General features: G+C 39.5%; 1 protein-coding gene across 1 annotated transcript in view; it reads left to right on the plus strand.

The window, feature by feature from the left end:
* The first annotated feature begins 13,330 nt into the window (after positions 1-13,330).
* DCBLD1 (discoidin, CUB and LCCL domain containing 1) overlaps positions 13,331-24,794 on the plus strand; it is a 37,959-nt gene continuing 26,495 nt past the window's right edge. Inside the window, exons 1-2 of the mRNA XM_015825052.2 lie at positions 13,331-13,496; positions 22,054-22,266. Coding sequence (XP_015680538.1) covers positions 13,421-13,496; positions 22,054-22,266 — 289 coding nt within the window. The 5' untranslated portion in view covers positions 13,331-13,420. The remainder of the gene's footprint in view (positions 13,497-22,053; positions 22,267-24,794) is intronic.

A 24,794-nucleotide genomic window follows, 5' to 3' on the forward strand; every position in this document is an offset into this window, starting at 1 on the left:
CTTTCTTTCTTTCTTTCTTTCTTTCTTTCTTTCTTCTTCTTCTTCTTCTTCTTCTTCTTCTTCTTCTTCTTCTTCTTCTTCTTCTTCTTCTTCTTCTTCTTCTTCTTCTTCTTCTTCTTCTTCTTCTTCTTCTTCTTCTTCTTCTTCTTCTTCTTCTTCTTCTTCTTCTTCTTCTTCTTCTTCTTCTTCTTCTTCTTCTTCCCAATATGCAATATTATCCTGTGTCTTACAGAGCTCAGTTATCCTCTCCTGTTCTTCACTAGTTTTGGAATGCCAAATGCTTGGAGAATTTGATTTTGAGAAAAGGGGAGGGCAGAAAACCTCACTGCAAATGAAAGGGTAAACCCAGGAAGGTAAATGTTAATAGCAGATGGTGGCCAGTGGCCAGGGAAAAGGGGGCAGCCCTGTACCTTTGGATATGCCAAATCAATGTTTTCAACCTTGACAATTTTAAGATGTATGGACAAACTCCAAGACATATATGGGAAGGATTATAGATTTAATATTTCAAGGTATGGTAGAACAGGGTTGGATTAAGAGGTAAAAACTCCTTTTATCACAGTATGCAAAGAGACCATGCGAGATTAAATTTGGGCTGATGGTGAAATGAACTCAGGATTATGAGGCTGCCACAAAGAGGAGGGGGGTCAATTTATTTTCCAAAGCACCAGAAGACAAGACAAGAAATAATGGATGGAAACTAATAAAGGAGAGAAGCAACTTGGAATTAAGGAGAAACTTCCTAACAGTGAGGACAATTAATCAGTGGAACAGCTTGCCTTCAGACATTGTTGTGCTTCATCACTGGAGGTTTTTAAGAAAAGACAGTCACTTGTCTGAAATGGTATAGGACCGTGGTGGCGAACCTATGGCACACGTGCCACAGGTAGCATGCAGATCCTTCTTTGTGGGCACGCACGCCATCGCCCCAGTGCTAGACCTTCAGTTGGGTTTTATAAAACCTTTTCGCTTTAGGCCTCCACTGCTGAGTGCAAAAAAAAATCAATCAATCAATTTCAACTTCTCGCATGAAAAAAAAGATCTCGCAAAGTGGGAATTGATTGATTGAACTTTTTAGTCCCACCCAGTCTGACGTTATCACTGCAACCACAGCCACAAAATTGGTCACACCCACACAATAGGCCACACCCATCCAATGGGCCACACCCACCCGGCACCCGATGATACATAAGTGGGTTTTGGGTTGCAGTTTGGGCACTCGGTCTCTAAAAGGTTCGCCATCACTGGTATAGGATCTCCTGCTTAAGCAGGGGGCTGGAATAGAAGACCTCCAAGGTCCCTTCCAGATTGATTCTGATTCTGAATTTGAAGAAATAATGAAATAAAATAATAAATAAAATATTAATGAAATAAAACAATAAGTAAAATATTAATGAAATAAAGAAATATATTATTAAACAGCATTCTGGAGATGATTTAAATTGCATGTAGAAAAGAACCTAAGTGAGTATCTTTCCAAGATTCTGCTCAGTATCTGTGAAGCTCAGATGCAAGTCTTCTTTCAACTTGGCAGGCTCCAGATCTGTTGGGTTTATACCCCCAGAATAGCTTTAAAAAAGCTTTTCTTTGTCTTAGCAATATTTACCATATTAAAATTAAAATTGATGAATTTACTACGGCTACTGCTTCTCATGAATCTTCAATGTGATTTTAATATTGAGCTATTTTTCAACAAGCTGGCAGATAATTTTGTTTTCAGTCTCCTGAGAGATACACCCCACAGATCCTACAACCACACTTGGCCACACTGTTTTACATCCAATCACCTATTGTTATGCTAGGAAATGATGCTCTTTGAGCAAATACTTCGCAGCAGAAATAGCCAAATTTATCTACGTATGTGTATCTCTATCCATATCCATATATCCATGCACACTTGAAGTCACATTTGTGGGAAAGAAATGGATAGCCATCTGGACTGCCAGTTAGGAATTCTATGTTTACAGAAGACAAATTTATATATTTATTGGGGAAGGCAGGACTAAAAGAGAGAAGACATGATGCTTTCACCAGAAATATGCTGAGAACAAAGTATTGTATTGTTCTCAGGGATTGAGGACTATGTACAGAAATAGTACGGGCCAAGAAGAAAGATCTACAGTACGGACCTTGGTAGGAATTCAAGTATGTTAATTGTGGCACAGCAAGCAAGGTCTCATTTAAGAATTCCAGCAGGCATCCAATGATCACTTATGAAATAAATAAATGAAGAAATGAAGAAAGAAAAATAAAGAAAGAGAGAGAAAGAGAGAAAGAAGAGAAAGAGAGAGAGAGAGAGAGAGAGAGAGAGAGAGAGAGAGAGAGAGAGAGAGAGAGAGAGAGAGAGAGAGAGAGGAAAAAAGAAGGAAAAAGAGAAAGAGAAAGGGAAGGAAGAAAGAAGGGAAGAGAGAAAGAGAGAAAGGGGAGGAAGAAAGAAGGGAAGAGAGACAGAGAGAGAGAGAGAGAGAGAGAGAGAGAGAGAGAGAGAATTTCAGTCTTCAACCATATTTTCTATGGCCTGGATTCACATCCAAGAATCCCATGGGCAAAAATATTTGTGTGCTTTGGCTGATAGTTTCAATGTAATACACACTGAAAATAGAAAAGTATTTTATTTCATTTAAGTTCTATTTTAAGGGTTAAAAAGCAAGTTGATGATATGAGATGGACTTTGGACATTTTGCTCCAATCTCTGGCCTATACCCTTTTTCACGAATCAAATTATGTGAGCTGGCAAAAATGCTACAGTTTGAATGTTTCATTGCAGATCAGACCACACTCCAATCATGGCTGCGTATCAATCACAGGTTTAATAAAATAAATCTTTAACTTTGCCCTTGTTTATCTGCACAACAACTTTATAAGACATATTAGGTTCCCATGAGAACGCATCTAATTCCCATTTCACAGGCAGATTAATTCAGCACCATTTTGGAGTTTCTCTCCGTCTAAAAAAAAGTGTATTGTTTCCTAGAAAGGACAAGGTGAAGAGAATTCAGTCACTGTTAAGTAGGAATGCAGATGAAAATCCTTTTAGCTCAAAACAGATGCTGATTGAAGAGGATGATGATGAATGATGAGAGTCAGTCAGAAATGGTAAGATAAAAATAATAGTCGTTTTCAGCTGCTCTCACAGACCATTGATGCATAGTGGTTACTTTTTCCAATGGAGAATTTCTGGGACAGCTGGTGCCTGCAGGGAACTCTGGGATCTTTTCGGATCAGGTTGCATCCAGGCTTGGCTAAGCACCAGAGGATTTTAGGATTTAAGCAGCTGTAATGTGGATGGCTACAGCCATTAACATGAATGGGACACTCGATGTAGGCATGGAAGGGCAGAGTAAAAGGACTAAAGGGACCCAAGAGTGGCGTAGACAGAAGATTCTATGAGACAATGGATTTATTTATTTTATTTATAAAATTTATTGGTCGCCCATCTCACCATAGGGTAACTCTGGGTGGCTTACAGTAACATCTAAGTTAAAACATAAAAAGTTAAAATCAAACATTAAAACCAAAGACACATGGGGAGGGCGGGGGCAGAATGGGGGTGGGTGGGATCTGTTATTAGCTGTGTTTCCCCAAAAGTAAGACCTGCCCCGAGAATAAGCCCTAGCTTGATTTTGGGGGGGGGGAGTTGGATCTATTATAAGCTACCCCAAAAATAAACCTTAGTTTTGGGGCGACGCGCACACCGAAAAATCAAGCTAAGACAGGAATGGGTGGGTAGAACTGCCCCCATGCACCCTGCACCCTTTTATCGTTGCAGCCAGGCCTCCCATGAATCGACAGCTGCCACTCCTCGCCGGCTCACTTCTTCTGCGGCATCCCCCGGCCTGCATTTCGCATTCTGGAAAGGCCTCTGCAGCCGAGAACCGAGCTATGGATTCAATCCATAGCTCGGTTCTCGGGTGCAGAGGCCTTCTGGAAAGGCCTCTGACAGTGAAATGCAGGCCGGAGATCCATTCTCAGCTGCAAAGGCATTTCCTTCAGCCACAGAAGAAGTGGGCTGTCTGTCAGTGCCACCACCATGAGGTGAGAGGAAAAGACACCCCTTGAAAATAAGACCTGGTGCCTCTTTTGGACCAAAAAAAAAAAAAACAAGAAGAAGACCGGGTCTTATTTTCGGGGAAACACAGTACTCAATCAACCTCCTCCATTGCGTTATTCCCCCACTGGGGCCCCCAAGCTGACTGGCAAGGCGTCGTCTTTATGCCCTTATGAAAAGACAGGATAGGTGGGTTGGGGCCAATCTCACTCTGTGATCATTATGAGTCTATGGGGATTTGACCCAGTTATTTGAAAATCTCAGTCCAGCACTCTGGTTTGATACTGGTATAACAAGTAAAGCTATAATCTCTCTCCCACTTATTTCAAAGTGGCTTATACTGAAATCAAACCACCCATTCATCTTTACAGGTAGTCCTGGACTTGGACCACAACTGAGCCCAAAATTTAAGTTGCTAAGTGAGCCACTTGTTAAGTGAGTTTTGCTCCATTTTACAACCTTTCTTCCCAACTTTGTTAAGTGAATCACTGCAGCTGTTAAGTTAGTAACACGGTTGTTAAGTGAATCTGGCTTCCCCATTGACTTTGCTTGTCAGAAGGTCGCCAAAGGTGATCACATGACTCCGGGCCACTGCAACCGTCATAAATATGAGTCAGTTGCCAAGCATCCAAATTTTGATCACGTGACCACAGGGATGCTGCAACAGTCATAAGTGTGAAAAATGGTCATAATTACACTTTTTGTAACTTTGAACAGTCACTAAATGAATTGTTGTAAGTCAAGGACTACCTGTATTTATCAACTTCCTATCACCATCTACTGTACATACACATTTGTTTCAGTTGCACAGGATAAATGGATGGATGGATAGATGGATGGATGATAGACATACAGGCAGGCAGGCAGACAGATTTCTTCTTTAAGCAATCTTAATTGTGTTTTACACAATTTACACAATTAAATAGGGCTACTCAGTTGATATTACAAATCATTAATCAATAATTTATTAAAGTAATAGCAGAATACTGTCTCACAAAACTGACATATTAAAGTTTGATCCAATGATTTAGGACTGACTGATTGAAAGAAAGTTTTGCATGTACTTAAGATTTCAAGCCTACATTCAATGGCTATTAGAGGAAACCCAGTGAATTCAGCAGAATACTTATTAAACATATTCTGGATCACATTATATATTTTCTCTTGAAAATTCAGTAAATTCTTAATTTCACAGAAACTGCACAGTTGTATTAATTTATATCAATGAACTATATAACTACTGAAAGTCACCTATTTCTGATTTTAAAATGTGTCATTTTATACAGATTGGACTGGATGGGATTTTTCTTGTCTTTTCCAGATCTTCCTTGGCTATTTTAATTCTGCTCCTACGGCACTTTTGCCCTTCATTTTAAAGTTGGAGCTCCTGATTTCTGATCACATGTGAAAAAATCTGTCCTTTATTTAGGTGCCAATTTGAAAGCTGAACCCTTGAAAACCTAGCACTAGGTATCAGTGAAAGATGAGTCAACTTTTCCAGGCATCAGGCCCAATATTACAAGATGCTGGCCACCCACATCTTTTATTAATTTCAAAGGGTACTCTAAGTTCACAGCATCCTGGAAGATGCTTATATACCTTACTTACATGCTTCAGAGCAGATGAGGTATCAGATAATCCAGCTGGCCATAAATTATATTCAGATCACAGTTTGCTGCTTGCTTTTCTTGAGAAATATAGCCAACATATGCTATCCGGAGATTCTTTGAAGGTTTCACCATAAAAATAACAAATTGAAGATGTTCAGTTTTGGCTTCCTTATACCTTCGGCCAATCATTAAATTATCATTTACATTGGACTTGAACTGATTTGAATTAAGGAACTCATTATTCCTTTACAATATATAAAGGATCAATATATATTGCCAGTAATGAGAGGCATTATTTACTATACTTCTTCACATCTCAGTTCTCTCTTTCACCTCTAGACAAAATCTCACTTGCACCTCTAGACAAAATCTCACTTTGATGTTATTCTGGTTGCAAAATTTGTCCATCATAATAGTATACTGATGGGAAAGGACACCACACATCTTTAGCCTGACACAGAAAAGAAGATGACAGCACATTCCCAATTCAGAAAGCTGGAGCATTCTTTGTACTCTTTTTAGTTTTGACCCCTGTGGCCAGGAGGTCAAAATCTGTTTAGAGTGTGTGTGTATGTGTGTGTATGTGTGTTATTTTTTGAAGCAATGCACTTTGGTTGTCTGACTCCACAAGAGATTAGTTGGCTGCCCAAGATCCAAGAGTTCTTTTCCTGTGGAAGGCTTAACTGGTTGAGAGAGAAGGAATGGCATGACCTTGGCAGGAAAAGCCATCTCAACTCAGCCAGCAAGTTTCTCATAGTTTTTAGCTGGCTGTCAAGTATATTGGTGTGCCCTTCTACAGGGTCTCATTTTGAACTGTCAAATAATATGATCCCTAAGGAAATGAAGGTTAGCAAGTCAGTGATGAAAAGCATGATTCTGCATCAGAATCAGGGGCTGACTAACATTCCAAGAGTCAAATTGCTAAGAAGAGAGCTGAGGTTTATCCGTACCTGTTCATAGTTCTTCTCCTTTCTGGATTGCTAGAGCAACTTAAATGTGCAAATAATAATGTCAGCCACAGCACTAATATACAAACTTTGGCTGAAAGTTTTACCGTGTGCTTCAATGCTATCCGGCAGTATCTGTGGCAATAGCATAGCACAATATAAGAAAATAAACCCATCAGGACAAGATTCAGCAGTCCATCTGCATTTAAAGGACAAAGGCCACTCTTTCGAAGACAGCAAAGTCCACATTTTGGACAGAGAGGATTGCTGGTTTGAAAGAGGGGTCCAAGAGGCCATCTATGTCAAAAATTGGAACAGGAGGGATACAACATCATCTATCTCAGTCTACAACACAGTCCTTTCAACAGTCCTTTCAAATTGGTGTGGAGCCTTCCAAGAAGGCTCCACACCAATTTGCACCACTCAGGTGACCCTGACGACACAGATAAACCTCCAGGTGGCATCAATGACTCTCTAAAAGAATGCAAATGACCAGCTGTTGGCAAGGAGTATAAATCCTTACATTCCCCACTATCCAGTCAGAGCTGAATAAGCTTCTTGGATGCGAAGTGAAACATCTTCAAAGGAAAAACAAGAAAGTCCAGTTGCCTCGTGAAAAAGCATCTTTGGGACAACTATGAGCTCGATGACTGAGAATTTCCATAGACATGTGGCAATAGCAGTTAATAAGTTGCCTAGTTTTAAAACTGAGGCTATTTGGGGTGAGGGGAGTGTAATTTTTTATTATTATTATAAACTTGTCTGAATATGTAGCATTCCACTTTGGCAGTGTTTTATTTATGAAAGGTGACTTGGAAATTTAATAGACAAACAACACAGTTATTCATTTCAATGATTGTTTAGAAGGCATATTTTTGTGAGATTGTAGATCTTTTAAACACACATTTCTAGAATGGAATTTTTTTGTTTGTGAAGCATATATATATATATATATATATATATATATATATATATATATAATTTGCTTATTTAAGACAGTTCTAGCTTATGAAGTATTATTTTATTGTCATGATTGCTATCAGGAATAAGAAGCAATACTCACCACAGAAATATGCCAAACAAACAAGCCAGCAAGCAAAAGGATGCTATAGGATCAATCCAAACACTTACAATTGCATGAAGAAGATGTAGTGGATTATATGAAGCTGCCTTATGATGTGAGAGTTAGACCCTGATCTAGGTAGTGTTGCCTATTCAGATGGAGGTTCTTTAGGATTTTTGATCACTGTTTTTCTTGCAATCAAACCTTCTTAGTTATAGATGCTGAAGAATTGGCACATGGAATCTATCTCCAAAGGGGAATGAAATTTATTTAAGAAAATTTATATTGCTGCTGAACTCACTCTTGTGTCTCCGGGTGGCTTACAAGGAGAAAATCCCAATACAGAAAAATACAAAAAATACCCCACCACCACTCCGCTGGTGATAACAATCAAAAAGCTATTTATTTATTTGACATAGTTGTTAAAAGGCATCAGTAAAAACTCAGGAGAGTTAAACACAAAGCAATCTGAGTGGCTTTGGATAGTCACTTTCCCTCAGCCCTAAAAAGAGGAAGGCAATGGCCAAACCATTTCTGAAAACCTTGCCAAGAAATCTGCTGGGATTTGTCCCGGTAATCATCAGGAATTACATCTGATTCAAAGGCACGTGCTTTTTTCTCATATGAAAACAAGTCTTCTATTATGAATGACAGCCTTCATTCCAGAACTAAGTGCTCATGTAAGTTTTATGTTTGAAAAATAGTCCAAATATATCTCTAGAATGCAAACTCACTAAGATGCCATTGGAAAGGCACAAATTGTCAAGATCTATTAATTCTAATGTTTATCCACCCGGTATTATAAATGTCATACATACCCACCCTGTTGTCCAAAACTAAGAAATCAGCTGTGTTTCTGGCAGACAGAAGGGAAGATGAAGAATTGGGTGGACAGGGTGGATGGATAAGAATTCAGATTGGTTGGATCTACTGTGGTTTGTTAGAATCTCCTACCCAACAACCAGAACTGAGGGGGGGGGGAAAAGAAATAAAATTCAAAACATATTGAGTGTATTCTGAGCTCAAAAGTGTTTCTTCAATACCAAAATGTAACCAAGGTCCAATCATTCCATACACAAATCAATTCCTGTTTTATTTCATGAGCTTTCTTCATTTCCATTGTATAATTTGGTGAGGAAAGAGATTTGATTGTTAAAACAGTAATAGGAATGTGATAACAGAGGGGGGGAATCCTTTCTTAAATGGATACATGCTTATTTATAATAGATAAATAGAGTCTTGGGGTGGGGGACAACTTTGTGAAGACTTACATGGGCAACCAAAGAAAAACTCTATATTATCATAGCTAGGTCAATATTTCCATATATTCACAGACTTCTGTGCTGCTGGTTTACAGTACTAGGAAAGTATACCTCGATGAAAGCTTATACAGCATCAAATATGCTTAACCACGCCATAGCTGTCAATCCTCCACATTTCATAAGCATATTACGCTTTAGTAGCAAAAGGAAAAGGTTTGTGTGTGTGTGTGTGTGTGTAGGTTCATTGCTGCTCCAAAACAAACACTGGTATAGCAAGATGGTTTAACAAACATTACTTCACTTTTGTGAAAATGGACACCAATGAAAGAAATAAAAAGAATGGAGAGGGGAAATTACCACACTATTCTTCGTGAGATGCATAGAGGAAAGGGTAGCATTATTTTCTGAGGACCAACATATAATTGCAGTTTAAGATAGTGCTAGTTTCGGCCATTTCAATATTTAAACTGAGCTCAGACCTCTCTAATATCCTGTTCTGCATAATTCCTAGATTCCTCTGTCATTCCTATTTCTCAGACTAAAAGTATTGCAGGCTTGGAATTGTATGGACTCTATTCGCATCCAACTGGAAGGCCAGAAAGAGAGATATTGTTCTGTCACAGAGTCAATATAGTTATTATTACTGACACTTTCATGGCGTTTTCGTCTTGCTTCAAGCAGACTGTAGACTCTCTTTGCACTCAAGGACGGTTTCCAGCCAGTCTTCAGAATCCTACCACAAGACCAGAGATTCAAATTCCTTCTTAGAAAGAACAAGTGCCACAGAAGTCATCTGAGACATAATTTCTCTTGTAAACAGATACTTTCATTGACATTACATTCATGATCTCTCTTGCTGTATATGATCTTATGATGTTCAGACCAGCTCCTATCTGTGTTTTTAATTATTATTTAATCTGATTATAAATATTTTGTTGTGAAAATGATTAATTTCAATAAGAAAATAATATTCATTTCTGTATGAGTTGATATTTACTTCCTATGAAAGCTGTGTGTGTGTGTGTATGTGTGTGTGTGTGTGTATATATATATATATATATATATATATATATATATATATATATATATATATATATATATATATATATATATATATATATATATATATATATGTAGGATAATGGTGACACCCTGTGGTTGGAATAAACTACGACATAGTTTTGTCTCATTTCCTAGGACAGTGATGGCGAACCTTTTAGAGACTGAGTGCCCAAACTGCAACCCCAAACCCACTTATGCGTTGTCGGGTGCCGGGTGGGTGTGGCCCATTGGATGGGTGTGGTCAATTGGGTGGGTGTGGCCCATTGGGTGGGCAGACTGGGTGGGACTAAAAAGTTCAATCAATCAATTCCAACTTTGCAAGATCTTTTTTTTCCCACGAGAAGTTGAAATTGACTCATTGATTGAACTTTTTTTTTTTTTTTGCACACGGCGGCGGAGGTTTAAAGCGAAAAGGTTTTATAAAACCCAGCTGAAGGCCTAGGACTGGGGCGACGGCGCGTGTGCCCACAGAGAGGGCTCTGAGTGCCGCCTCTGGCACCTGTGCCATAGGTTCGCCACCACTGTCCTAGGATTTCATATTCAGCCCAGGAAGAGGGTGTTATTGATAGAGATTTCAGTGGTAAATTGCCCCAATTGACCTCAGAGGATTCCACCCACCAGAAATTTCTCCTATGCAAGCCCCACTGAAATAGGTTGGGGCTGATTTCTGAAATGCACGAATAGTTGTCCAAAACCAGTGGGATTCCTTGAATCACTGGGCAAATCAGAATTTCATACAAGTACACATGCTCATATACTATACTATATTTGCAGATGTTTCTATCATTGATAGAACAACACCCATATCTGGGCATTGTAGCATAATTCCTCCTTCAATTCTATTCCCTTGTACATTTCCTAAGCCAATTCTGGACATCTAGGGATTGGTATGATTCTTTGTGCCATGCATGAAATGATAACAGAGGACCAGGGGCAGTGGGGGGTTGGGGCAAGGAAACCACCAAACTCAGAGAGCATCAAGGACCCCATAGAAAAGTAAAGGGAAATCTAACCTCAAATGGATGTCTGTTCATGTAAAATGTTAGATGCTGATTTCTCTCTCCTTCTGCATCGACAGTGTCAAATTTCCAGATGTCTGAGAACTTTTTGCAAAAGATTTTATCAGCATGACCACCTCAGATGATTACTTTTAGGAGGAATTCTGCTTGTCCTCTTCTCAGCTTGGTCTTTTCTGAGATCACTTCTCCCTAATGCAATGTTATGATCCACTTTTGTTCTACAAGCTGCTTCAGGGCAATCCCTTCTGATAGTGTCACATTAAGGCAGAGAAAAAATACACAGTATTTAGTAGCCAGAATCACTGAGTGCCCTTCCTTCCAGACACATTTTTTCCACAATATGACAAATATTATTCTTTAAATATAGTATACTGTGGGGGTCTGCAAAGCACTTCTACACCATAAGGTACAACATAAATTTAGCCTCTTTAAAAAAATTTCCTGAAAAATTGCAATTATCTCTGTTGGGAAGAATATCTGTGGAAATGACTGTATTCCCTAGAATGTTGTTCTTATTTCAGACACTACCTGTTTTGAGAACTGAAACAGTGGCAAAAAGATATATCTAGATTTATATAGCAGAGGAAGAAACCAAAGGTTAAATAAATACAGGATTCTCCAGGAAAAGAAAGTAGATAATTGTGATTATCTGATTTAAATTGTATTTTGCTGCCTGGTGTTTGGTTTGGATGAAAGAATGGCTTTTGTTAAGAAATTAAAACTCTTAGAATTATAAGATCATAAGATTTGCAGGTTTGTAAATCTTTCTGCTACCTAAAAGAATTAGTCTTCTCTATTTGCCAAGTTTTTGAAATCATAAGATTGTTATCATTGTTGGACCTTGGAAAAATCTAAACAGGATCTATTTCCTATGAGAAGCTGTTTGTTCTTTGTATTTAATCACAAAATCTTATTGTAAAAGTTTCAATATTCCAGTTTTTATCTGACATATTCTGTTTACAACTTTCTAAGATCAAAATCTTATTTGCCTTTTTGCTGTTGGTTTCAGATTCTTTAAATTCCTAAGCTTATGACTGAAGATTTCTTTCACTCAGGATTGAAGGCAGACTCATCTGGTGTTTTCAGACCTGTTGGTGTCAAGCTATCTAATAGTAGTTAATGAGTAATTTCTGAAGTGATTGGAAAATGAGGCTTATGAACTTAAGTGTTTTTAAAGACTCAACCATTATGTGAGCAAGATGGCTGATCCCGTTGTCTCCAGGTGCTCAAACCTGCAGAAAACCACTGTCTGGGGTCTCCTTGCACCGAACAGTCACCCAAGCGCGTGTGGGCAATCTCCCAACATCTCCTTATCTGGAGAGGTTCCAAGGAACAGGTCTTCCCACTGGCTCTGTGGCTTCTGCTTTTGTAGCGCTGTCTTCAGTTTTCCATGACTTCCCCAGAGGATTCAAGGATGATTTCCACTGAATGGATATATAAATATTCTTGAGACAGAGAGATGGGGTTCGTTTATTATCCATTCCTCAGCTGATGCTCATAATACTTTGTGCATGAAACAGGGTTCCTACCCTACTTTTTTCTAAAACTATGAATGTTAAGATTTGTCTACTTGCCTACAATAAGTAGGCAATTTATTTAATATATTTTTTTGCCAAAGAGGAAAATTAAGAGAGGGAAAGGGTGTAATTTATCGGAATGATCATAAACATTTCTGTATTGCATGTTATGTTCAGTCATTACTCAAAACTCAAAGAAAGGCATTTAGTACATGTTCTGTAACAGTAATGTACTGTAATATCAAACGCACTGTGGTTGAGTCTCGGTGAGAGAGGATGCAGGAATAATCGCAGTATTCTTCACTGGGAATAGGGGTCGAGGGAGAATCCAGGGACTCCTGCTTTGGAAATCGAGCTTATTATTAAAAGTCTAAGGTTTGATCAGCTTTCCTCCGCAACAACCGTGGGGCTTTTTTCCCCCCGAAAAAGCCGGGTTTTTTACCCCGCCAAATGCCTTATACGTCACCTGCACAGCGACCAGACGTGGAGGGAGATCCACCGGCCGCGCGGCGAACGAGAAGACAACAAATGCTTTTCCCACAAGGACCCAGAGGGAGGGGCTGGGCCCTAGGCTCCGCCCCTTCCCGAGATCCAGAGGGGCTGGGCCTTTCCCGAGATCCAATCAGAAGAGCGGTGCTTCTTGCTTTCTTCCTTCCTCCCTCGTTTCCTTTGCCCGAGGGGAGGGAGGTTTGTAGCCAGAGGGAAACGCTGCTCCTCTGGCGTGAGAAGATTCCAGGCGTCTCTTTGGGGACGTCGCGCGTCCTTTGAAGAAAAGCGAGCGCGGCTGCGGCGCGTAAACCTTTCCCCAGCCGGGCGCGGGAGCGAGTTTTGAAAAAGGCCGGGAGAAGCAAGTGAACGAGAAGGGCCTCCGGGGGCAGCAGGTCCAGGGACTATGGGCTGCAGCCGGGAGCTGAGTGTCCTCCTGTTGCTGCCCGCTTTGTTATCCTGGAGCTCGGCGGAGAAGCTCGGTGAGTCGGCCCGCCTGCTAGGCTGCAATGTTGGGATTGGAAGGTGGAGTGGAGCGAGGAGCGGGGAGGTGGGGGGTGAGAGCCTGGAGGTGGATGGACCGCCCGCGCAGAGGCACGATTCTTACGTGCTGATTCTGTGGACCGAGCGGACGAGCCCTTTGCATGCCAGATTTTCTTCCCTTTCGGGCGAAGCTCTTTTACACCCGGTGGTCGTAAGAGTGCTAGAGGTTTCTAGAAGGGTTTGCAACCTTCAGCTTGCTTTTATCTCGATGCATCTTCGAAAACCTTGGAATTAAAACGGCTGGGCTGTCTTGGTAAACAGACTTCTCTTTAAAAACCTGGAATCAAGGCGCAACCAAAGGCTAGAAGTTGTTGATTGAAATAATCTGCCAGAGTTAGGATTTGTGGTGTTCCAATACTGTCTGTAGTTTTTATCCTGTAGTTCTTTTTACCTGCTTTCAACTTCAGCGTTTGTTTAAAAAAAACAAAAAAACAACAACCCTGAGTTGTGTCTATTCTGCAAATGGATATAACTGGGCCGGTAAAGTTCCTGATCCACTCTTTGACCTTAAGCATTCTGCAAGTAGAGGTGTTTTTTTCTTTTAAAGAACCTTGGATTCTTGAATGTAATATAGAGGGCACTTCTGGCATGTAAAATCTGGATCCTTCATTACTAACATCTTGTTTGCAGGCTATCTTGGTATGTTAGAGATGGGCACATGTATTGCTCAGAAGTGAGGTAGCCATATTGAGAGCTGTGGGGTTGTCCTGCCTAATAAATTCCTACCTTTTCACATGGAGTAGAAAAATCAAAATCAGGATTCAGTTTCTAGTTTTAGAAGACCTGCACAGTCACGGAAAGGGTAGAGATTCCACCTGATTGCAAAAAGAGACCTGCACAGCTGCAATCTCTTTTCCATCCTTTCCGAGCAATGTGGAGAAAGTTGTGAGTGGAATGAATGGAGTTAGCACATTCACATTTATGAATGCCTGAATAAGGCTGTGGGCCATGCTGGGATAAGATTCTGATGGGTCTCACTCCAACATGTGTACCTAAGGCTTGATAAATGTTGTGTTGAAATGTAATATTACACTGATAATATTAACATTGGTTAATTCAAGTACACGTTACCAAACGCCTTTTTATCCTGTAGAAGCTGGGTCTTGTATCAGAAAAAATTCATCTGCAAATCCCGGAAATCACACTTAATCTTTAAAAAATAATGGTGTGCGAAATGTATCTTTTTAAGGTGTTTGGAATTTAAGTCCTCTAGCATACCTTTCAGGTTTTCTCTGCAATATTAAATCTCAGAGTGATTGTGGACCTGTTTTAAGCAACATGATTTACGATTACCAATTCCTCAAGCAATGGGTGATCATATTCTTTTTATAGCTGCTTGCTTTTCAACTTCAAACTAGTTTTTCTATAGCATAGTCTCAAAAAGAAACCCCGCTGTGTAGTAGGATGTACCCTTGATTTGCTTTCTTTTTAAAGGAATAAATCCTTCAGTATTTATAGATAAGTTCTTCAGGTGAACTTTGCTTATTTGTAACCTTGTGGGAATTTCAGCTATCAGAACAACCAGTTGTAACTGAGAAATAGATAATGGGTGTATACATGTTAGCACATGCAAATAGTTCCTTTAAAATTATACTGTGGAAATGCAGTGTTCTAAAGTTGCTGACTTTTTGACATACAGTATGGTTCTTATTTCCTCTGAAGTTTTAAACTTCCACAATTTTAGAGGGAAGACTGCTTTAATACAGTATTCTGTTAATTAAGAAGAGTAAAAATACCCAGTTGCTGCAGTTAAACAAAAATATTGAAGGACATGAGTAGATCTTGCAGATGATGGCCAAATACAGCAGTGGTTCTCAATCTTTTCTTTCCCATGGACTCCCTGTAGCCACGGACCGTAGTGACAAACCCCCAAGGCTTAACTCAAGATTTAAATCATAACATTTCTTCAAGCCTTCGTGGACCCTCTTGGATGACATTGTGCCCCTCCAAGGGTCTGCGGACCACAGGTTGACAACCACTGCTCTACAGCAATTTAAAAGGGGAGAGATTCCTTCTTTTGAACTTTGGTTTGTCTAATAAGCTAGAAAACATGGCTTTGCAAATAGAACCTTGAGTTATACTGTATTAGTTGATTTGAGTGCTTTATATTGTTTGACCCTGTTAATTCATGACAGCTTTATCTGTTTATCTAGTTATAAGATTGTAAAAGAACTACTTTGGGGGGAAAGGGGAAAAATACAAAATCCATAGTTTGGTCAACACATTCATTAGAATTTATTACTGTAGTTTTCTAAAACAAAAGGCGGTGGTGGAGAATAGTAAGGTTCCAAATTCTCAAGAAGATAATACACAAAATAGGAGATAGGAAAAAAATGTGTTTAAGGAAATAGGACAACATTTTTGATAAAGAAGCCTGCAATTTAAATGCAGAATTTTGCAAATTGCATTAGTCACTGAGTATTGCAAGTATCAGATTGTATCTAGTGCAGTAAAGAAGTAATACATACAGTTTCTTAAAACCCTTGAAGATCAGCTATATCTTAGACCTGTCTTTTACTTTGGGCAAAACTAACATTAATAAAAAATATTTTATTTGTTATACCTTTTAAAAAGCCCAAGAATGAGCGCTGAGAGATCAGTTGTTTCAAACTCATATTTGCAATGAGTTTAGTAGGTAATTGTAGGCTAATCAGTGCTTGTATCTCAGCTTCTTCCCCATCAGCATTACAATACAAAACTGCCCATCATACGGGATTGTTATAAAGAGTAAGTCAGATAATGTGACAGTATACCTTGTATTAAAAATAGATAACTGCCAACCTTTTTCTGATGTGTGACTTGAACTAAAATGGAGGATAGGCTGATGAGCAAAGATTCTCTCTTATTGTTTGTGCATATTATGTAAAACAGTAGTCAAGGAGAGTTAACCGTTAGCCAGTAAAACAGAACAACATAAAATCATAGAATTCAAGAGTTGACAGGGACCCTGAGCATCATCAAGTCCAATTCTCTTCAGTGTGCAGAAAAATGAATTAAGTCATCCATGAGAGGCGTCCAGCCTCTTCTTAAAAAAAACAACAGATGGTCGACCCACAACTATTCCACTGTTATACAGGTGGTCCTCGACTTGCAACAGTTCATTTAGTGAGTGTTCAAAGTTAACAGCATTGAAAAAAGTGACTTTTGACCAGTTTTTACACTTACAACCATTCTAGCATTACCCACGGTCATGTGATCAAAATTTAGATACTTGGTAATTAATGGTTGCAGTATCCCAGGGTGGTTACGTGGTCCCCTTTTACGACCTTCTGACAAGCAAAGTCAGTGGAGAAACCAGATTCACTTAACAGTTTGACTAACTTAACTGTAGTGATTCATTTAATAACTCTGGCAAGAAGCATCGCAAAATGGGGCAAACTCAATTAACAAATGTTTCACTTAGCAACAGAAATTTTGGGCTCAATTGTGTCATAAGTTGAGGACTACCGCAGGTTATATGTTATACAGTATGATCTATTTCTAAGGTTTGTCAGCAAGGATTTAATGCACAATGGTTGATTAGTATACTAATTATGTTTGTTTCATAATTATCTGTAATTTAGAAAATTATTCTTGTCGTTTTTTTTATTATTATTCTTACAAGGAGTAGAAGGCAAGCCACTGTAGGAATCCAACCAGGGTGAGAATTAACATTTTAACTTTAAGTGATCCTTCTTGAATTTCAAATATGTTAAGAACTGCTTCAGGTTCTTCTGTCTTACTGTGGCTGAATGCTTTTAGAAAAAGTAAAAATGGTGCAGTGTGTCGTATTATCTTGGGTAGAATCCCAAAAATAAAATTTAAGAAAAATATCCTTATCATTGCTTTACTGGAGATATAGCTGAAAAGATTACATTTTAGCTTGTAAAACTTAATAAGATGATGATTGGGTTCACATATTGCACTAAGACAGGCATGTCAAACTGCCAGCCCACAGGCCAGATGCATCACACCGAAACCGCACCCACCCCATTGCTGGCAATGGGGGAAAAGTCATGATACGTCACGCGATGTCACAAGACGTCACGAGTTTGACATGCCTGCACTAACACACAATTTGTTTAACCCATCACTTGTTAAATATAGTTAGTTGGATTTTTCTAATATGCTAAAGCGGCTAAACCATAAACCTTTGTTTGCAAACTGTGGTTGTTGTACAAGATAGGAAGCCAAAATATGGCATAAGAGCCATGGTGGCACGGTGATTAGAATGCAGTATTGCAGGCTAATTCTGCCCACAGCCAGGGGTTTGATCCTGATCGGTTCAAGATTGACTCAGCCGTCCATCCTTCCAAGGTTGGTAAAATGAGGACCCAGATTGTTGTGGGCAATATGCTGACCTGGTAAACTGTTTAGATAGGGCTGTAAAGCACTGTGAAGTGGTATATAACTCTATTCACTATTGCAATGTGTGCTTATTTTTTTCAAATTGTGCTGTATGAGTCAAATAACCTTTTTTCAAAAGCCTTAGTATTCAGCTGGGTAAGAAAAAAGAGAACTCCAGACAAGCAGACAATGCCAATTTTTATCCAATGCATCCTTTAGAACCAGCCATATTACCATGGGATGTGACTATCAAGAGACTACTCCTGCAAGAATATAACCGTTGGTCAAATAGAGATTGTTACCTCCTGATATCGGATTGTTTGGGATATACCAGTGGTGGCGAACCTATGGCACGGGTGCCAGAGGCGGCACTCAGAGCCCTCTATGTGGGCACGCGCGTCATCGCCCCAGTCCTAGGCCTTCAGCTGGGTTTTATAAAACCTTTTCGCTTTAGGCCTCCGCCACCGTGTGCAACAACAACAACAAAAAAGGTTCAATCAATCAGTCAATTTCAACTTCTCGTGGGGAAAAAAAGATCTTGGCAAAGTTGGAATTGATTGGTTGAACTTTTTAGTTCAGCCACGCCCACCCAATGGGCCACATCCACCCGGCACCCAACGATGCATAAGTGGGTTTTGGGTTGCAGTTTGGGGCACTCGGTCTCTAAAAGGTTCACCATCACTGGGATATACAGCCCTGGTGTGCTAAACCATAGCCTGGTGTGCTAAACCATAGTTTAACAAGTTAGAAGAAGAAAGCAGGTCTTTCCTCTTTTCTTTTGCATGTTAATCTTGAAAATACAATTCTCTGTTTTATAACTGAAATAGAGAATTGTGGTTCAATATGACTTCACCTGAGATGTTATGACACCTATGTGGAACACAAAGTGGAATGAACAATTTGCCTGAAATTAAATATGTTTCAATACAGTAGATTTAACTCTATGACAGCTGTATATACTGTAGAACAGTGATGGCGAACCTTTTAGAGACTGAGTGCCCAAACTGCAATCCAAAACCCACTTATGCATCGTCGTGTGCCGGGTGGGTGTGGCCCATTGGCCGTGCGTGGCTGCGGTGGTAATGGCAGACTGGGTGGGACTAAAAAGTTCAATCAATTCCAACTTTGCAAGATCTTTTTTTTTCCTGCGAGAAAATTGACTGATTGAACCTTTTTTTTTTTGTTGCACATGGCGGAGGCCTAAAGTGAAAAGGTTTTATAAAACCCAGCTGAAGGACTGGGGCGACGGCGCGTGTGCCCACAGAGAGGGCTCTGAGTGCCGCCTCTGGCACCTGGGCCATAGGTTCTCCACCAATGCTGTAGAACAGTGGTTCTCAACCTTTTTAATGCTGCGACCCCAACCGGTCGTAAGTCGAGGACTAAACCAGTCGTAAGTCGAGGACTAAACCAGTCGTAAGTTGAGGACTACCCAACCGGTCGTAAGTCGAGGACTTTCCCTGCCCGGGAGTGCCGCGCATGCGTGGTTCCGCCGCCTGCGCCGGCCGAGGCGTAGCTGGCAAGCGGCAGAGACGGAGCAGGCCGACCACCAGCTGGCCCAGCCCAAGGGAGGTAAGGCACCCACCGGAAAAGGGGAAAAAATGGCGGACAAAAAAAATGGTGGACAGCCTTGCTTGGCGGCCCCCGTGAAATGGTCAATCGACCCCAAATGGGGTCCTGACGCACAGGTTGAGAACCACTGCTGTAGAATATACACAAGAACATTGTTCCATCAAATAATTCCCATCACTTTCCTGTGAAACGCAGTAAGCAATTATTGTAAAAACTGGTTTCATAATTATTTTGGAAGCAAGCAAAAGTGCTTGTTGGAAATCTCTGGTCTACTTAGTTTGGGCAGATGTTCCTTCCCTTTCTGCTCTGGATAAAATTCAGACAAGAACTATTAATTCTATTTAACACTGCTGTGCTGTGAAAAGAAAATGGGAGAGAGGTTCCATCTAAGGAACAAAGAGAAGAGTTAAGCCAGAAACAATGCCATTCCTACTATTTCTTTCTCAAGAAAGAAAACTGGAGCTGTTTTCTGGGGGGGGGGGAATCTGCTTGAGAATTTAACCCCTTTTAGCTTAGCTAATATGGAAGCCAAACATGCTTCTCAACTGAAAAACTAGAGATGCATTCAAGCTTCAGTAAACTACGCCCACTTCCTATGAAATGCTGAAAATCTTCTTTTCTGTCATTCCATTCATTGAAGAAGACAAAGCGCACAAATTCCTTGACATTAACAAGTGGGTGTTACACCTGTACAAATCAGAGCATTCAAAAGTCTTGTGACTTCTTAAAGACTGATCAGTTTAATATAATATGAACTTTAGTAGATCACTGTCCAATTTAAATGATACTCAAGTGTTTTCAGTTGAAGAAATGAGATTTAGTGAATAAATTCTGTTCTCATCTGGATCTTTTCTCAAAGCCAGGAATTGGTGGCAGCTGCTTGAAGGCATGACTGCTTTGAGGCTCTCCCAAGCTCTGGATGTGGATGTGCCTGGCTAGGAAACACTTCCACCAGAGCCGAGGAGAATATCTTTGGGGCATGCATGTGTCTGTCCAGCAGGCCTTAAAGCAACTCTGCCTATCTTTTAATCAGCTGTGGCTGCTTTCACATATTTCAGCAGCACTGCATTTGAAAACGGGTGGGGGGGGAGCTATGTTTCTTGTTTGCCAGAGGAATCTTGATTTTCCTTTAATGTAAACTAGCAAACTGTGGATTGTATATCTATATAGCGGTAGTAATAACTTGCAAGCTCTCTCCCACTGCTACCTCTGCCCAGAATAGCAACATTTTAGGTCATATCTTCCAAACATATTTGAAATTTTGAGGAGTTAGATAGACAACAGAAGGGTAAGGTTGTTCCCCATCATTCTCTCAAGTTTCTCATCATGCTTTCTAGCATCTCAGTGTAACTTGTCTTTTTTTCTAGGCTTCTGGGCACATTATTAAACAGAACACCACGCTGTAGTCACCACCATTTTATTTTCCAAGAATACTCTGAAGTGTTCATGAGGACCATCAGCATTGATAGAAAGATAGATCCTATACTTCCATGTGGGAAGCACCGAAGCGTTTCCATGGTGAAAGGATCAGCTAGTGACATCACCGTTGCCTGGGAGTTGGTGGCTCCTTTTATGTCCCCATTAATGTGCCCACTGAAGTGGTACCTATTTATCTACTCGCATTTACACATTTTCGAACTGCTAGGTCGGCAGGAGCTGGAGCAAATGACAGGAGCTCACCCTGTCACATAGCAGTTTTGATTAAAATAGATGTTGTAAATCTGTCATAATGCATTGATAGATTGAGCTGTGAAGAACATGCAGTGTAGGAGACTGGACTTTCTATAACAGGTCATGCTTGCTGGCATCCATTTTTCTATATACAATAGTTCCTTGCTCTATACCTGTTTTTAATTTGCTTTAAATAATACATTATTTTGTGCTTTGTAGTCTTTTGCGCCAAGAGATTTGTCAATAAATGCCACGGGATGGGTTAAAATATTCCATTAAGCATATTTTCTGTAGCATATTTTGTTTGTTATATATTTTATATGATTTTCAATATTTCCTTTGTATTTTTACAGAGACGTAGGGAATAGTAAATAATGTATAATACATAATATTTTATAATAATAGTTGTTGCTGATTAGCTGTGATGTACATCACATATCATTAGGACTACTAAATTTTAATGTCCACACTATGCCTATGTTACAAATAAAATCATTAGTTTGATGCTCAAATGTTGTGTCTTCCTTGCCTGCACTCTTGCCTAAAAAGCATACAATTTAATATTTATTAAAAGGCTTAAAATTAATAATTTCTACTTCATTTTTATTCTTTTATTAAAAAATAATTAAGAGATTTTCATGGGCCCTGGGTATTATGCCTCTTGTGCCTAATGGGTAAATTGGTTCTAAGCACACTTCCCACTATTATTTTTGACAACAAAGAACATTTTTCATGCAAGTTTAATAACCCCTGAACTGATTCATACCTCCCTTTGTTTTTAAGAGATAATTGAGAACCTACTTTAAAAATAGATGTTCAAATCTAGGAGAATAGTAAGTGGGCAGGGATATTTTAAGTGTTGAATATGTGGTGCATTGCAGCAGATAATATGCTTATTGACTTCTTAAATTTTCATCTTTCTTCAAATAGGTGATGGATGTGGGTCTGTAGTCATCTACCAAGACAGTGGAACTCTAACGTCCAAAAACTATCCTAGGACTTATCCCAATCATACTTTCTGTGAAAAGAAAATTCAGCTACCTCATGGAAAGCAACTGATCTTAAAAATTGGAGACTTGGATATAGAATCCCAGAAATGTGAATCTAACTACCTTATCATCTACAATTCTACAACAGTGTACGGTATGTAAAGAGATGATGGTACAACTGATTTGTTGGAAGGCATTTCCACAGTACTGTTGTCACTCCCCAAATCATCAGAATCATTTTCACGGAGACCCATCCTCATCCTCACTGCAGCTCCCAAGTTATTTAGATGAGCTGCCCAAAGCTCCTACACACTGACCAATAAGGGAGTACAAAATCAGCACTCTACCTTAATCTTTTCTCATCCTTATCTGCATTGTGTTTATTCAGGAATTTGATTTATTTTATTTTATTTTAAAAAGCACCAATCACTGAGGGAGCTGTAGATATACAAGGACATTTTGATAGTCTGGTGGTTAATCAGCTACAAGAATAAGGATGAGCCAAAGATCAGTAAGCAGGGTGAGTTGGGAGTTATCATTACCTAGTGATTCACTTCTTTCTTTTTCTTTTTTTAAAGCAGCTGAAATGCTGAATATTCATTCTGTGTTAGACTTATGGCACCTAAAAGCAATAGCACAAGTTAGCTGATGCAAGAAAGGATGATTAAAGTGTTTAGAGAAAAGGGTGTGTAGATATGGTACAAAAAAATAGTGCCCAGGTCATCGCAGTGATTCAACTGGTCACTCTAGGCCAGTGGTTCTCAACCTGTGGGTCGGGACCCCATTTGGGGTCGATCGACCATTTCACAGGGGTCGCCAAGCAAGGCTGTCCGCCATTTTTTTGTCCGCCATTTTTTTTCCCTTTTCCGGCGGGTGCCTTACCTCCCTTGGGCTGGGCCAGCTGGTGGTCGGCCTGCTCCGTCTCTGCCGCTTGCCAGCTATGCCTCGGCCGGCGCAGGGGGCGGAACCACGCATGTGCGGCGCTCCCGGACAGGGAAAGTCCTCGGCTTACAACCGGTTGGGTAGTCCTCGACTTACGACCAGTTTAGTCCTCAACTTACGACCGGTTTAGTCCTCGGCTTACGACCGGTTGGGGTCGCGGCATTAAAAAGGTTGAGAACCACTGCTCTAGGCCTAATTCTGTAAAGAAAGGTGGAAGGCAGGATTTATGAATCCAATTAGAGCTGATGCACACCACATATATACTTGTAGAAATGATGTAACATCCAATAAAATGAAGCTTCTTGGGTGAGAAGCGAAACGTCTTCAGAGAAAAACAAGAAAGTCCAGTTGCCTCCTGAAAAAGCACCTTTGGGGAAATCCAATAAAATGGAACTGATGACTAGTCTAGTCTGAAAATGTGATAATCTAGGAAAATAGGCAGTAGATCTTTACTCTGATATGACTAAATAGTGCTCATTTTACCATGACCTTAAGGTGTAATCCTTTTCCAAGTTGTGTTGTTTTTCTTTACATAAACTGCCATACAGTGATTAGTATAACAATACAAGAGTGTGCAGTTTTATTCTAATCTGTCAGTTATGAGAACATGTGAATAGTCAGTCCTAAACACGCTTCCCAGAGAGCAATTATCATGGAAAGTGGCTCTTATTTTTAAATAGATATGGTCAGATTTGTGTTATTACATATTATAAAGAATAAAAGCTAGGAATGAGGCTGTCTTTTGAACCATAGAGGTGTTTTTATTTTGAATTAGCACTTGATGGCTAAAGAAAGATTGTGAGAATACCTGATTATAAAGAATCAAATAGCCAAAATAGAGGATAACCTGACTTATATTATATGGAATATTGAAAAAAATGGCAGAAGATTAGAATTTTCAGGTTACATTTATATCATTCCTGCCTGACAGAGAAGGTGGGAGATACACTAGAATTTTTCAAGGATTCTGTTCAAATAGCTGTTTTTATGCAAAGTCTTGGATTCTGAGTGCTGTTTAAATCTAAATAATTATATATTTTAACACCATTGTTTTTCACCTTATAAAGAGACATAAATAGTTGTTTTTCTGTTTGATAGTAAAAATATACATTTTAATAAGGCAAATATTTCTCACTAATATGAAAATGCTGACATTTTTATGGGATAATAGGCTTTTTAAATGAGGTGTTTGGAAAATAGACTTACTTAGATACCATTGTGGTAAGTGCAGAAAAAGAATTAGGGTGTTATTGCAGCACATAGAAACACTCAAATGAATTATATATTGCGGAACTATATAACATCATGAAAATCATCCATTGGGCCATTTAATGCAATACTGTCTCCCTTGGCAGTGGTTCTCTTGAACAAAAGCTTTCTTCAAGTTTTACTATCTAAGATTCATTTAAATAGAAAGATATGTCTAACTCTGGGACTTTATCGCATGTGCTTTAATGCAACATTTTAGTTCTCTTCAAAAATTCCTTCAGCAGGAGTTTGGGTTCTCTGAACTAGAGACAGTAACACTCTTCAACTTTCCTGGAATTAGACCTGTATTATTCACAAGCTTTATGCTGAATTATTGATAATTTTTTCTTTACCTTATACTTCTCTTTTACAGAATTGTGAAAAATATTCTTGTTTGATCTGTCAATTCTAAATCTGAGACTTGGTTGACTTCTTTCGCAAGTGCAGGCATGTCTGATTTTTTTTGTGCAGAATTTATTTTACAGTATCTGG

The sequence above is a fragment of the Protobothrops mucrosquamatus genome, unplaced genomic scaffold, assembly GCF_001527695.2.
Source record: "Protobothrops mucrosquamatus isolate PMUCROS unplaced genomic scaffold, P.Mucros_1.0 scaffold2464, whole genome shotgun sequence".
Taxonomy (NCBI): domain Eukaryota; kingdom Metazoa; phylum Chordata; class Lepidosauria; order Squamata; family Viperidae; genus Protobothrops; species Protobothrops mucrosquamatus.